We start from the raw sequence: 16,567 nt of genomic DNA, 5'->3' as shown, positions 1-16,567 counted from the left end.
GATTGGAACCTTAACCAAAAAACCCCAAAAAACCAATCTTAACCAGTTGACACACAAAAAAATTTCAAAACGATTGCTTGAAAACTGTGGCCAAAAATCGTGCGACAAACAGACAGAAAAACAATCTCTCATGGAGTGACACTTGGCGAAAAGAAATGGCACTCTGTGGAGCACATACCTCCAGCAGGCTGAACAGTTTAAATTTTGAATCACACTGATAGGTCGGGATCTGAATCCAGACGATAACCATAATCGAATCGGCTTGTTCTTGTCACCTTAACCAACTCATCCACCTCAATTTGTCATAAGTCATCCACAACTTTTTGACATCTCATGCGATACATAGTTTTTGGCCCCATCACTCAGTGGTGAAGAATCACATAAAAATTAAATAATTGTCATATCCAGATCTCGAAGCAGATTTTCACCAGAATTGAATCAATTCTTCCGATCGCACTCCCAATCTGTCTACCAAGTTTCGTGTGAATCAATCCATAACCTTTTGAGACATTTGCTGTGTGTTGTTTTTGGCCCCATCTCTCAATGGGGAAGAATCACTTTAAAAAATTCCCAGATCCGGATTCGGATCTTCACCTAAATTAAGCGTTGCTGTCCTTGTCTGGTCCCCTACACACACAAAAAAAAATCAGAATCATTGCTTGAAAACTGTGGCCAAAAATCATGTGACAAACAGACAGACAAACAAACGCTACAGACTAACTTGGCAAAAAAAAAATTTTTGACAAGTAAAAATGGACCCAAATGCAATACCCTCTCATCCAGCAAGGAAAACAAGTCCTTCTTTTGATCAAATGCATTTCCATCTGTTACAAAATTAAGTCAAATATAACACGACTGCACATTTAACAATGCAAAGCCTCACCAGGGTATACATTTTACAACAGATCTGCACAGAGGCACGCGCGCGCGCGCACATGCGCGCGCACGCACACACACACACACACACACACACACACACACACACACACACACACACACACACACACACACACACACACACACACACACACACACACACACACACACACACACACACACACACACACACACCAATAGCTTCTCCCAACCGTTTGGGCCCAGCCGACACTAAACAGCTGTATATATACTTGCACCGTATGAGGGTTAAGTAAGAAAACCAAACAGCCATTTCATATATTCTAATGACATTTTGGTGCCTGATCCTTCCTTTGATCTGGCGATTCAATGCAATGAAATTACTTACGGGGCATCTGTGATGACCTATGTCCCCAACTATACCGTTTCTTTCATACTACAGCCACATTCACCACTATATACCATCTCTATCTTCTGGTGAGTTTATGTATTATCACTTCTGTACAAGGCCATGTGTTATACTTAATACACTCGTGATATGAAGCTTCCAGGTCGTTACGCAAACTAATCTTCCATCCTGTCACCAAGCTGCACTATATAGTGTTGCCATCCATATAGAAACGTCCTTTGAATAAATAAATAAAAATAAACAACGTGTCAAACTGAATTAAAAGTGAAAGGTGCTACAGAATGGAATATTTGGTACGAGATGACTGCATCCATCAAAGGTTCAAAAACTTTGCAAAAGTGAGTTTTCACAATATGGATAAGGAAACTACATCATGAGTTGCAACATCACACTGTTCCTCCTCCCCAATATATATTGATCGTCATTTAAAATTTTAGGATTTTAAAGCTGTGTCTCCCTTTTTATCACAACAGGAAAAGTGAGGAAAAACGTAGAAACCCACCAAGTTTACAAACATCATTAAATCAAGTTCTTGACCCCTGAGAGCACAGAAAATAATTGTTTAATTGTTGCAAAAACACACCTTCAACAAGTGGCAAAAAACACACCTTCAATAAGTGCTTTCCTATGTATGTGGCTGTTACACACGGCAATCCTTCCACAGACGGAGAGAAGGTACGCTTGTCCATCCGAATGACAAACGTCACATCCTTGTCTGATGGAATTTTGGGGTAAATCTTGGCTTGTCCAGCCAGTAATATCCTGAGAAGTCTGAAGTGGGAACATCACAAATATATAGTTATATAAGTTTATGCTTCGAGGCATAACTGAAACAAAGGTAAGCATTAGCACAAGATTAAAATAAATGGCAATGTACCTGTGAAAGAAATTAATATGAAAACCAATAGCAAGAAGAGGAGGCCACTGAGCATATGAGTAACAGAAATGGCCCATTACAAGCTGTTGGAATAACTGCAGTGAATTTTGATTGATGGCAATGGAAATACCATGGTCGGAAGTTACAAACGTAGAATCTTGAGAATGCAGGACTACCACATTGCATCAAGCTGCTTCAGGAAATAAACTGGGCAAAGGGATTGGGGGTGAGGGCGTAACAGCATATTTCTTCTGATTCATCCTACAACTGAACTCTTCAGCTGGTGGCATGCATTTGGTGCAAATATTTAAGGCTGTCAAATTCAATAGAACAAACAAATGGAGCATGGCATTGAGCATGAGAGCATCAAGCAACAGCCAGGATCACTCAGAGATTCTTTACTGCCACGTGTTGTTTTTCTTTACAAGGGATTCAAGTCAATATAATTTTTCAGCTCAGTCACATAGAGGGAAGGTTTTCCCAATGTTTTCCCTCTGTCTGAGCTTACACTGATTTAATTACTATTATTTTTTAGCATTTGCTCATCACCAGCACCTGTGAGTTTGGCAGCACAAGCTTTGCGTTACAGCCAAAAAAACATGGTCAGAAAAGGTTATATACCCATCTAATGGACACTTCAAGATGATTGCTCTGTGCCTGCTGATACAAACTGTTGCGTGCCACTCACCTTCCGTCTGACATGACGTGGTGAGCCTGCGACATGAGCGTGCCACATGGCCATGTTCTGTCTGTTTGTTTGGCTTTCCCCATCTTGAAAAATTACATCAATCATTTAATGTTGGTGGCTCTCAAGGAACCTCTGCCCACAATTTCTTTCTTCCATAAGTACGTCTCTCAGGCAAAATGTATCGCCAATTAAAAGAAATAACACCAACAAGGATTACAAATGAGAAGTTTTCCATGGATTCAAATATAGTAAACCCTCAAATATCACAGGTTTTGACTAATCGCAGGCAACTTACTTTGTTCCGATTGAGGTAACGTGGGACTTCGTTTCGACCAATTACGGTGTTTGAGCAGAGATGAGTCATCATTTGCATCAGCTCGCATGATTATTTTGCACCACGAGCCTTTTGTTATTTCTTGCACACCGTTAACACTTCTGGCAGCGCTCCGCAAAGCGAAGAGGGGTCAGTCCAGTCCCGTGATCCTCATATTGAAAGGATGAAAAACCCCCTTAATTGACTGACAGGGACCTGCAAATTAAATCAAAGCAATCCACCATCACAAGGTTTTTTTACAAGGGGTGATAGTGTTACGAATCTGGAGGCCATTTGCACACAAACAGACAGCAGCCCCCGCAGTTCAGTTATTTCGATAAGTATGTGTTTATAGTCAGGGCCCTGTCCTTCTGTCTAATGGGTTAATTACATGTGCGCTACGAGTTACTTTTATAGTCAGGTTTTTTACATCTTCAATCATCCTTCGTTTTCGCACCATCGCCATCCATCGCCCACGTGCAGCGTGTCACGTACAGGGGTGAGGTTCCCTCCGCCCACCATGAGCTCGTCCAATCGACGGCGGCCGGCCCGACAGCCAACCCGAGATCGCCCCTCCCTGCTACAAGGGTGGATGGAGAATAGGGTGCTCCTCTGGTTGTTCCGTCTGGGTTCTCAGACATGCAAGGGGGAGGGTGGTCGTTGCCCCCTCCCACCAGACCACCCCTTGTCCGATCAGGAAGCTCATCACCTTAGGGCTGGCTCCGCCTTAGCCAGATGGAGTGTTCGGCCCGACCAATGAGGGGCGGCCACTAGTCGCCCGACAACCCCTCGTCCAATCCGGAGGCGAGTCCTTCAGAGCGGTTCCCTCGACCCGCGGGGGAGGGGAAGGATAAGAGTAGGTGATGAGCCATCGAGAAAGGAGAAGAAGCCTCGTCTTGCCTGCTGGCGTTCTCGTGCTGGCTGGCATCCGTTGTGTCGTTCCTGGTCCCTGGTGCTTCGTGCGGCGACAGAGGTGTGGGCTCGAGTCGTCCCCCCCCCCAAACCAGCTCGTCTCGACCAGACCACACGAGGCGGACAGGTGCAAAAGTAGGCTCATGCCCTCAGCTCGCCTTCCCTCCTGAGCTGAAGGGCCACCATTTCTTTGGGTGTGTGTGTGTGTGAGAGTGTGTGGCACCAAGCTGTTAAGTAGAATTGTTAAGTGCTTTTCGCTCATTGTAAATTGCCTGCATATTTGGATAACTCTGCTCTGTGTCTCCCTCCCGATTATTGTAATAAACCCCTGTTAAATGTACCACTTCGTATTCTGTGCTTTCTCCCATTGACCCAGCATGGTGTGTATTGAGAATTAGCGAGGCCGTCGGTGTCGTAAATCGTTCATTTGGTCCAGCGCGGCTTTGGTAACTTCCGCTCGGTTACGCTGGATCCGAGTCAGTAACAGCGACTCTTTTCGGACAAAGTCGGCCGAGGGTGTGGTTTCCCCGGTAGCTAGACTGCGTGGTTATTTAGGTATATTGGAGATCGAGACAATTAACCCTACGCCACGCGGTCAAAATATTGGCGTCCACGGTCCTTTAAGCGACCCGTCGACTCCGGAGTTATCTGGGGTGACGACCTTCCATTCCGGTGTTCGGTGGGAGATGGTCTAACTGCTCCATCTAGCGGTCGTCCTCGCCACCAAACCCCGGCCCACAACAATAGCACCACCACCGTGACAACCACCAGCAGTGCCTCAACCAATTCGCCCGATGATGATCCACCAGCAGTCACAAGTTTTCCATCCATATCTTTCTAACCCCTCTCTCCCACATCCCCCCATATCCACCCCTCCTCCCTCCAACAGCATCATCATCCTGAGCTAGGTCTTGTGTTTTATATTTACTGCAGAGTATGCAATATTTTTACCCTCAGACAACTCAATGTTATGTAAAAATCACCTCTCTGATTTGGTATGAATTAAAAAGGCAAAAAGTCTTGTGTTTTTCTTTATTTTAAACTGCATTTATTTTATTTACATGTTTATTTCAATGCCAACATACTTTATATTTATTTTACATGTTTATTAGCCCCAGATGGACTTTGTCCGAAACGGAGGCTTATGGATTTGGTCTTGATTTTCATGTGCGTGCGTGTGTGCATGCGCAATCATATATCGGACATGTACGGACCAATTTTATTCGTACTTGACACAAGGACAACACATGATGGTATACATATGCACGTCATTTATTTTTCAACAGCAGATCCAAGATGGCCGAGTGGCAGCCATTTTAGTTTAAAAAAACCCAGTGTCAAACACGTCCGAAACCATTTCTCGGACAAGCATTCACAGATGTTGTTCAAACTTGGCACACGGATAATGAACGATGGATTACATATGCACGCCACTTTTTTTCGAGATCAGATTCAATAAGGCTGACTGGTAGCCATTTTCATTGTAAAAAAAAAAATGCCGATGTGGAACACGTCTTGAACCATTTCTCGGACATGCATTTACCGATGTTGTTCATACTTGGCACCCAGATAAAGAATGATGGCTGACATATGAACGTCGTTTTTTTTTCGAGATCAGATGCAAGATCGCCAAATGTTGGCCATTTTGTTACTTAAATCTGTCCTCAACCATTTCTCAGACATGCATGGTCCGATTCTGTTCAAATTTGGCACAAGCACAGTACATGGAGGCATACACATATTGTCAGGTCAGGTCAGGCCAGATCAGATCTGTGACTGGCTACAGGTATCATGTAAACCTGTACCAACCTGTTCCATGGTCGGGTTGTCGGCGACTAAACCGGCTCCCCCAGCAGGTTTCTGGTGAGGAGGGTGTTTGGATATGGACACTCAGAAAGATTAAAAACAAAACCTGTCAAAGGGCGGAGGAGCTCCTTGTGAGCCAACGGCCATCCATATTGAGTGCCCAACTGTGCCTGCGGACGTCCTTCTGCAGCTGGGTTACTTCTTATAAGGAGGCTGGTGGCAGCTTTTGCACTCCGGCCACCGTAAAACCCTGAATTCCACAAAACATTCTCTAAGCATAAAAAAAAAAATCTGAAAACCAACTCCGTGGGAGTACTTCCTGTGCAGCTTCCCTTCGCAGGGCAGCTCACCGGATGATGGTTGGGGCAAAGCCTTCGGGACCCACAATCTTTGATGACAGGAGGGAAACCACTGGGTAACATTCTCAGGTCAGATTGCGGGAGAGTGTGTCGGAGTGGTGCTGAGGTGTCGTCCACCAGACGGCAGTCTCCTTGGATTAACCTGAGGTGGTCCCTTCAGGTGGGTGCTTGGAATGTCCGATCCCTAAGAGAGGATGATCACCTGTCTCTGTTATCGGAGCTCAAGCGTTTGGACATCGGTATTGCAGCACTCTCTGAGGTTCAGAGACCAGATTGTGGTGAGATCATGGCGGGTGGCTACACCTACTATTGGTCTGGTCGCTCTGATGGTTACCATGCCAAAGGAGTTGCTGTAGCTGTGTCTAATAAGCTGACTCCAATAATAATTGAGGGAACACCGGTCAACGAGCGTATTATGAGACGAAGGATTTGTCACTCCTTAGGTGTCATTTCCCTGGTCTCCGTACATGCTCCGACTGAAGCGAGTGATCTCACCATGAAGGACGCATGCTATGCCACACTCGAGTCTGTGGTTGATCAGTACCCCAGGCGAGATACACTTCTAGTCTTGGGGGATTTCAATGCATCGACTGGAACTGATAGGGATGGTTATGAGACGTGTGTTGGTCCCCATGGGTCTGGAACTGTGAACCTGAATTGCACTAAGTTCCTGAGTTTGCAAGAAGTCATGGACTTAGGGTGGCCGGTTCATGGTTTCAGTGCCCACAAGCTCATCGCTGGACTTGGTATTCCAACGCTGGCAGTGTGGCAAAGGAGATTGACCATGTGCTCGTTGATGGTCGCTGGAGGATGATTCAGAACTGCAGGGTCTACCAGAGTTCTCAGTTCCTCAATACTGACCACCGGCTTGTTGTAGCAACTCTTAAGTTGCAGCTTAAATCCAGGAGGATGGTACCCTCACAGCCTAGGCTGTATGTTGGCAAGCTCAAGGATGGGAGGGTAGCTGAGGAGTTTGCGAACAAGCTGAGTGGAGATTTTGGGGGTCTGGGTGCTTTGAGAGATCCTGAAGAGTTGTGGAGTGCCTTCAGAGTCGCAGGGCCGGGCTGAATGGCAGAACTGAGTTGTTCAGGGCGCTGAGGCATAAAACTGTACGTGCGCTAAGGGTGGACATGGAATCTGTGAGGGGGGTAGAGCATCACCTGTGGTGAAGTGATTCTCGTCCTGCTTACAGGGAATTTGCACATTGCGTTCATCCAAGCCCATCCCTCGGGTGACTGGAGTTAGAGCGGAGGGTGGTCTGAGGGATCTGACCAGGGATCTGAGACGGAGACTTAATTCCTTTGGTACCAGGTCTCTTCGGAGAATCCTTGGCTATCGCTGGTCAGACTTTGTGTCAAATGAGCGGTTGCTGAGAGAGACTTAAATGAGATTTGTTACCTGCATTGTTAGTGCGTGAGCGTCAGCTGCGGCTGTATGGACTCATTTTCCTGATGCTGATCCTGCTCACCAGATTCTCTCAGCGAGGGAGTCTCGTGAGTGGAGGAGGCCAATGGGCCGACCACTTGCCTCGTGGTTGCAGCAGGTTGATCGGCATCTCAAGGAAATTGGGATGGACCAGGCATCTGCCTGGGGGATGGCCAGACGGAGGCCCCTAGAGTACCGGCGGAAAGTGGACGCAGCGACGCGCTGTTCTGGCACATGCTCTCATACCTGACCTGACTTGACCAACCATTTCTCAGACATGCATGGTCCGATTCTTTTCAAATTTGGCACAAGCACAGTACATGGAAGCGTACACATGCCCCTCACTTTATTTTGCAATCTGATCAAAGATGGCCGACTGGTCGACCGGCGGCAATTTCAGTTGTACATAAATATGGGCTAGCCCTTTAACGCCATGCTGCATAATTACTAAAACAATGGGGGCTATGACATTTTATGTCATTTTTACTTGTTTCAATTGTATGTGTTAATTTTTAGCTGCATCGATCTTCCTCTTACTTTCTCGAAGCCCAGGAACTGAACCCCCCTTTTCACATTGGCCCTTGGTTTTATATATTGCGGTTTTAACTATAACAGCATTTTCCAGGAATGTAACCACCACTATATTTAAGGGTTTACTGTACTACTTATTTTGGGGTTGTAAAAGGCAGAGTAATTCGTCGAGATAAATATTTTTGAAGGAATCTATTTTCATCGTTATCGAACCAAAACCACAATAATCTTGCCAACTTTAATGCGTATGCAGAAAATCGAGATGACAGCAGTTGAGTTAACAAATAGGGTGGAACAGCAAATAATTATGACATTTCTGGTTAACCAAAACATCAAACTATTTGGAATTTACAGATGGTTATCTGCACATTATAGAGATGATTGCCTGACAAGGACAACCATAAGTGAATGGAGCAAATCATAAATAAATATAATGGAGCATTCATATTTATTTGGATGTGAAAGTATGTAGAATGAACCATGTTTTTTTATGGAATTTCACCTGCCACAAAACCAAAGGCCACTCAAGGTGGGGGCTACACAAGGGAAAGTATTGATATTAAATAGAAAGAATAAATCTATTTTCATTCCTCTTAAACTGAGGTAGGTTTGGATTGAGGGGGAAGCAGGATGAAGGTAAAGAATTCCAAAGTGATTCAGTACAGGGAAAGAAATTAGAAGAGTACCTCATTGTCTTAGTCCTCATGGCAGATACAATGTATAGATGGGAAGAAACTGCCAATCGTGTGGAGTGACTAAAAGTATGCTCAGGTGCAACAAACCCTCAGAGCATATTCAATGAAAACATTTATAGAATAGGCTCAAAAAAACAACAGAGCAGTGGACTGAAAGAGGTTCAGTTCCAAGGATGATTGGCAGCACATCACTGGATTGTGTCAAGCAGAAATAGGGAACAGGCCAGAACACGAGCCCAAATATGGCAACAATACTCCTTGACAGGGCATAGAGTGGCCTTGTCGAGAAAAAGCATAGTAGATAGAGGATGGTATCTCCGAGCATGAAATAAGCATCAAAGCTGCTGAGAGGCTATTTTAGGTATACTCGAGATGTAGTTTTCCTAGTTGAAGTTTGACTGGATGTCCAATCCAAGCAGATGGATACCAAGGAGTTCCTGTAAAGGTGAAGAATCCAAAGACAGGATTGGAAAACAAATGTGAAACTGTGCTGTGGTGTAATGGTCTGATTCATCCATTCTGAGACTGGGAGGTTGGCAGTTCGAACCCCGGCCGAGTCATATCAAAGATTAAAAAAAAAATGCTAACAGCTCGTTGGATGATCAGCATTTTAAAAGGACAGAGTATGGACAAACAACCATAGCCAAAAGGCTTGATGGGCCTAATGGCCTCCTCCTGTGTTAAAGTTTCTTGTAAAATGTAAGAGAACTCGTTATTAGACTCAGTGGTGTAATGGTTAGAGTGTCCGCACTGAGTCTGGGAGGTCGGCGGTTCGACGCCCCCCCCCTCGAGATTTACCAAAGACTTTAAAAATGTCACATCCTGCTGCCTTGCTGGATGCTCAGCATTTGAATGTACAGATTATGGACAAGTAACAATAATTTGGCAAGATGAGCGCAGGCTCTAATGTGCCTAATGGCCTCCTCCTGCAATGATGTTCCTTGTAAGGGAACTCTATTAAATGTGCGACAGAGGTGACCACATCAAATAAAAATGCAAACACCGAATGAGTTGAGGATATCATTTTAAATGGACCAAGAGTTTGCGTTTGCCACATTAGCTCAGAAGGGTTGAGAGTGTTGATTCTATTAATCATGATGTTAGTTTTCGTGATCAACAAAGTCGAGGTGAAATTTAAACCACTCTTTATTTTGATTGAAGCAACTAAGCAGCGAGTGAATTGGGAAATTATGCCAATTAATTAAATCAAGTTAAAAATCCTCTTGAGGCCTCACCTTAAATATTTTCTGCAGAAATTTAGGATAAAGGGATTTGTTTTGTGGATTGTGCACATGAATCTACAGAAAGAGGAATTTATTGAATCCTCCAATCAAATATAGTGTACGGTTTTGGTCGCCACATCTAAGGAAGTTCATGGCTGTCATTAGAGAGGGTTCATTGTATAGGAATTATATCTATTCCAGGGTGAGCAAGACTAAGCTATGAGGAATGGCTAAAGAAGACAGGACATTGGACTGTCGAAAGGAGGCGATTATGAGAGGATCTGTGAGAGATGTTCAAGATAATAAAGTGGATAGACAAAATAAATGCAGAAGACATTTTCAGCAGAATGGACAATAATGGGATCAGAGGCCACAGTCTTGGAGTGAAGAGTAGAGTTAGGATGAGAGTAAGGCAGTGGTCTTTCATTCAGAGTAGTTAATGTGTGGAATGATCTACCTGGAAAGGTCATGGCAGCAAAAACAGTATAGGTTTGAACTGGAGTTAGATTGGTGCCTAGAAGCATTGGGGACAATGGGCTATATGAAACTAGGCAGGACTGGTAGGTATTAACAAAGACAAGCCGGAAGACAACATGGGTGGTCGCTATATAATTGCATGCTAGTCATACAGTTTTTGACGGATCGGGCTGAAATTTTTTGACAAACAGGTTGATTATAGTGCGCATAAAAGCGCGGAAGCCGATTTTTGATTTTAAGGAAAAAAATATATCAAAATTTTTTCGGATGTTTTCAAAAATTTCAAAGTCCTGTTGCTAGGCAATGGTGGCGTCCATAGCAACGGCACTCAAAAGCATACAACTTGATCCTGGTATGAACCTACCAGTCAAGTTTCATCAAAATCGGTTGACTCCTCTGGCCTCCAGAGCTGTCTATTACAAACAAACAAACAGACAGACGGAAAACCTGAGAATAACGGTAGTCTTGCGACCACCCAAAATACAGAACCCTTGCGATGTCCCTGTGCCTACCCCACTGTTCGACTCCTTACTACTTCCTCCTTCCCTTACAATGAAATAAAATAGATATACTTTCACATAAATATAAAATCAAGATCGATTTAATGAATGTGGTGTTGATAAAGCACAGATATGCTGGGCCAAATGGCCTTCTCTTGTGTCGAAATTCCTTGCACATCGCAGTCCTTGTTGAAAAAAAGAATTGCTAAATAATCACAAAAAGAATATCAAAGCAAATAAATCATAATCATTTTACAAACATGAAATCAACAATACCAGATTTTGTGCATATATATATATATATATATATATATATATATATATATATATATATATATATATATATATATGCAAACAATTTACTTTGTTGTTTTCTGCCATTTTATGTCAACAATGTAGATTTCCACTGCTTTATGTCACTGGTTTATCATTCACTGTTTCTGCAGCTATTTTATGTCAATGTCTGATGCTCACAAAAAAGCAATTTGTATTAAGGGCCCTGTTATGACAAAGCTGCTTCATCTCATTACCGCACTCATGAAAGTGGTTTGAAATAATGCATGGTGATAACTCAGGAAGGTAAACAATGAATAAATTAAAATTAATTAAGTAATCTTTCAGGATCCATAAATTCAAGATAAAATACTATTGGTTGACTACAAGTGATACTGGAATAAAAAAAAAAGATATTCATCGAGATACTTCTTCCTCTTTCTCTTTAATAGCCATTATTTTCCCACTTTATGGGGTCAACCAGGGGGAGCTTGGCCTGAGCCTACGAGAACCGGCTGGCCAGGCCTGACGTTTGAATCGTCAGGGCAGAAATTTGTAATTTGTTCATGGTCCCGGCGATAACTTGCCGACTCTTCATGAAGGACACCATGGGATCTTCAACATTCACCAACAAATAAATGCTGGCAGATGGGACACCCGTTTAACATCCATCCAAGGGATGGCAGACACATTCATGAATCACCCTGCCTGTGAAACACTGGGCTGACAGTTTATAGCTGAGTCAGGAATTGAATCCAGGCTTGATGGCTCAGAGAGGAGTGTGTGTACCTCAAGAATACTACGAGCCCACTTATTAGAGATACAAGTCATTACACAAGACCCAGTTAGCAATAAATGAGTTTGGGGAGAGGGAAGGGGGGTATGTCTTATGTCAGACAAGCCACATAAGATCAACAGTAGGAAAACAGCATAAATCAAAAGTAGGAATCTTGACTGTACTTGAACATGAATTAAAATAACATTCGTATACATAATGGACAAATAAATACAGTACATCGGATTTGAACTTGGAATCCCATCATGAGCCATGGATTCAGATGGGGAGGCCAAACAGGCCAAAGTAAAAAACACACAAAAAAGAAGAGGAGGTGGGAGGGATGAGAGAATAAATTAAGATTCCATTTTGTAGAGTCGATTATGGAGGCAACAAGAGCAGGAATAATGTTATAAAAGAAAATGGAACAGCAGTTTCAGAAACATACACCCATCACACACCTCCAGTAGAGCTGCTCATCCACAAACTGTTCCAGCACGACTTTCCAGCCAAAGAAGGCACCTCTGCCTCCTTGAGTAGCAATATGCTTCCTCCACAGATGAGACACCTCATGGTGGCTTGCAGATTCTGAGACACCTCCAGGCTCACATAACCATTCAAAGTTCTCTTCATTTAGCCAGTGCCCAATCTGTGCACTCTCCAGGATGTAATCTTTTTGCAAAACCCATATCCCTAGAATAACAAGGAATAAATTATGAATCAAACGATATTCAAAAGCCTGTTGGTATTTTGCTGTATTAGGTATATACACAGAATGAAACCGAGCATGAACTTGAGTGTTGATCAACAAAAGGCCTTGTAACACACAACGACAAATGCATAGAAAAGCACACACACATACCTCAAAACAAGTGAGAATACAATTCATAAAATGTTGCATTTTTTTCTCTGCAGAGCAAAGTTCATGGAGGAACAAGAATAAACAGTGTGGTGCTTGGGTGAGGAAGGGTTAATGGAAGAAATAAAGATTATGAGTCAGGATGGGGAGGGGGGGTGAGTGCACTGCCTGCTTGAGGCACTGGAGAGCCGAGTGGGAACGAACAGCCTGAGCCTCTTTAATGCGGTTCCACAGACGGGAGAAGTGAGGAACGAAGGAGTTGAGGTGGGCAGTGAGCCTGGATTTTGGAAGTTTAACCAGAGGGGGTTACTGGAAGAATGCATGCATCCTGGAGTTGTTTCGGAGGGTCAGAGACTGAGAGAGCAGAGGAAACAATATTGGAGAATAGATGGTTAAACAACAAAAAACGAGACCATGATCCCAACATGCCTTGCGCTTTGGCATTGTTGCAGGGGATTCCATGAGCGTTTAGAGCATTAGATTCCAGAGAATCCAGGAGACAGATGTGATGCTGCAGTGCCAGCTCATATAGGCCAGCAGTACTACATTGTGCTATGGATGAGGGCTTTGTCGACTGTGAAGAGCTCTGATTTTCAAATGAACGACTTGGATCAATGGAAGATACTCAGTCTGACGCTGATCTTGGAAGCCAGAGGTTTGCTTTGTGGTTGAACCAGGAGAGGACATGGATGACAGTGAGACCCATTGGTGTAGCTAGCGGGTGGGGGGGGGGAGAGGGTGAGGGGTGAACGGAGCAGCTGCCCCGAGTAGCATTTTTGGGGGGGGGGGCGGCAAATTTGTTGCATGGAAAAATCGTTTGATGTAAACTACAGTATACAGTAGGCTGTGACTTTTTTCAGGCCAGTCGAGCAACTTTACCAGTTTTTCTCTGTCTCAACTCACCGGTGGAAAATCTTCAATCAGTTCATCCAAGGGGAGATGGTGAAGCAAGTTTGTGAGAATTGATGGAGTTCTAAGCACAATGCAATTGACACTGTATGATCCTACCTGTATGAAATATCTGAAGCCCTGGAGCAGCTTTGTGATACTAATACCGAGATGCAGGACACACGGTCAGATGCAGCTATTTTGGTGAATAGCATGATCAGCTACATTTTCACAAAATACATATTCTTTTGGAAGTCGGTGCCAACTGAGATTAATGACATGCAAGACATTCTCCAAACAGCGAGGCTCGGGTGAGATACCTCTGCTGCCAAGTTCGGGGCCCTTGTTTAATTTTCCCAAGATAAGCGGGATAACATCGCAGAGATGGTGAAAATCAAGGCCGCCAATTTTTGCAAGCAAATGTGAATCTCTACAAAGCGGCGGATAAGGAAGAAGAAGAGAGGGACAGACACCATGAACACAGGTCTCTCATTGCAAGATGCGATCAAACGGCATTAAATCTTGGACACACAATCTTGGATAAAAAGCTCGGCTACACAAGGAAACGACCCGATGCACCCATCAGATCAGTGACATTAACATCAAATTTGGGTTTGTCATGTCATTCAGTTATCTGATGGACCCATGCAACGACAACAACATTGCCGTGAAAATCCACCATCTCAAGGAGACGTACGACATTATCATCGCCAGCGAGCTACAGAGGGAGAACCATCGCCTAAGTCAACACAGCAAAATGTCTGAGGAAACCACTGGGAAGGAAAAGATAGACTGGAAGACAATTAAATCCTTAAATATGCTGTGAAGTGGGGATTCAAGAAATCTTTCCTTAACCCTCTCATTATTATGAGAACATTTCTCACCATGTTTGTGAGCCTTTGAGCATGTGAGAGGAGCTTCACCAAACTGAAACTGGTTAAGACCTATCTCAGATCCACAATGAGCCACTCTCAGCTCAGTAATCTAGCCTCTCCATTGAGCATGAACGATCTGAGTCAATTGATGTCAAAGCTGTGATGGATGAGTTTGTCTCACCGAAGACAAGGGCGAGGTGAACAATACAGTCCTAACAACCATGTCTGCATGCTTAGTAGGCCAATGGCCATATGAAAAGGCAGAAATTTGAGATCTCGCCCTGACCGTCATTTTCATCGATATGCTACTGGTAAGACCAAGAAGTTCAAGAGACTGAACCTTTTTCAGTGGCTGCCAATAGAAATAGATAGGTAGCTTAATTTTATGATACTTTTGGAGCAACATGAGGAGACTGAGATTTTCCAGGATGGAAGGACATGTTCCGTTTATCAGACCAGCAATTCCAATTGACATACGAGACCAGCATCTAATCAATTCCAGATCAGCCAAGAGCGACGCAGCAGATGTCTGCTTAGCAGGGGGTGGAGTACTGCATGACAGACAAAGAGTAGAGTCAACTGCAAGGAAGAGAGGGTTTTCCAGAGTATTGGAGAGGTCAATTATATAGATGAGGAACAAGACTGGCCCCACCACACTGCCTCAAGGCGAACAGCCTCCACTGAGAGAGAGGAGAGGAAAGGGTTCCTTCTTCTTATTCTTTTTCCATATGGAGCACAAAGCTGTGGGGTAGGGGCATTGTTGTTGAGCACGATGTCATGAGTGTTGGCTGAGGGCACGGCTATGCCACTGATGCAATGTCCTTTCTCAGTTAGGGCAGAAATTTGGAATTTGGCCAGGGTGCTGGCGACAGCTCACTTACTCTTTGCAAAGGACACCAACTGATGCCAGCAGACGGGATGCCCACTTGCGGTTCAATGGAAAGCAAGATATTGATGGTATGAGTGGAGGAAGTAAGGAATGAAGGTGAAGGAAGGTGGACTTGTATGCCACAGGCAGAGAGCTTAGCACGCAAAGTAGAATACTGGAAGTGTTGAATGCCCGAGATATGTCCAAAGAGATGGTCCTGACCTATTGAGATTTAGGGCCTCCGACTATTGTTGAGAGAGGAGCAGAACGATGTCCAACAATGAGTAACCAGGACAGAATCCAAACTGATGGTTGTAGATCAAGTTGTTTGAGGCCTGGAAAGACAACATCAGTGGCAATGGATTTCATGACTTTGCTTGTAATTGGAAGAAACTTCACTGATCTGTAGTTGATTGGATTTGTTTTTCCACCCTTCTTGTGGATAGTAGTGATGTTTTCTGACTTCCAAGCTGATGGGAAGCAGCCATTACTCACTTTAGCAGTACATATGCAAAAAAAATTGGAGGCAGTCAAAGGACAGTCTGACTTGGGGACACAAAAGGGAAGCAAGAATGGCAGAGCAGGATTTGAGAACAGGGTCACTGATGCTAATAGGTGGCCCTATTCTCAAAATTTGGAGAACAGGCCATCAAAACAGGGTCAAGGTTGGACAAAACTTTCACTACCTTCTCAGGTGAGAAGGATACAAAGTCCAGTAGACAATGGGTGTGAAGGTGTAAGATGGGTTGGGTACACAAGCTTTAGAGGCAAGCACAGAGTTTAGACATTCTGCCTTATCTCGGTAAAGGAGGGGATGGAGGGGGAGCATACACCAGAGACAGAGTTAATGTGCCATTATGACTTGTATAAAGGAGACAGGATGGAGAGTTCAAGATGATGCAAGATGGGATTTTCTGGAATGCCTTGGGATGGACATGCACTTGTCATGAGCACTACGG

At 44.0% G+C, this 16,567-nt stretch overlaps 1 protein-coding gene across 3 annotated transcripts in view; it reads right to left on the bottom strand.

Annotated features, from left to right (window-relative positions):
- Positions 1-16,567, bottom strand: part of SLF1 (SMC5/6 complex localization factor 1) — a 177,352-nt gene that overhangs the window by 50,847 nt on the left and 109,938 nt on the right. For all 3 annotated transcript variants that reach the window (XM_085874631.1, XM_085874630.1, XM_085874632.1), the window contains 2 exons: positions 12,580-12,811; positions 1,873-2,035 (listed from right to left, as the gene is read on the bottom strand). In XM_085874631.1, the coding sequence (XP_085730757.1) occupies positions 1,873-2,035; positions 12,580-12,811 (395 nt within the window). The remainder of the gene's footprint in view (positions 1-1,872; positions 2,036-12,579; positions 12,812-16,567) is intronic.

This window comes from Eptatretus burgeri, chromosome 3 (genome assembly GCF_056783735.1).
Source record: "Eptatretus burgeri isolate ZD-2024b chromosome 3, Ebu_testis_v1, whole genome shotgun sequence".
Classification (NCBI taxonomy): domain Eukaryota; kingdom Metazoa; phylum Chordata; class Myxini; order Myxiniformes; family Myxinidae; genus Eptatretus; species Eptatretus burgeri.
This window is presented reverse-complemented; position numbering and strand designations above follow the sequence as displayed.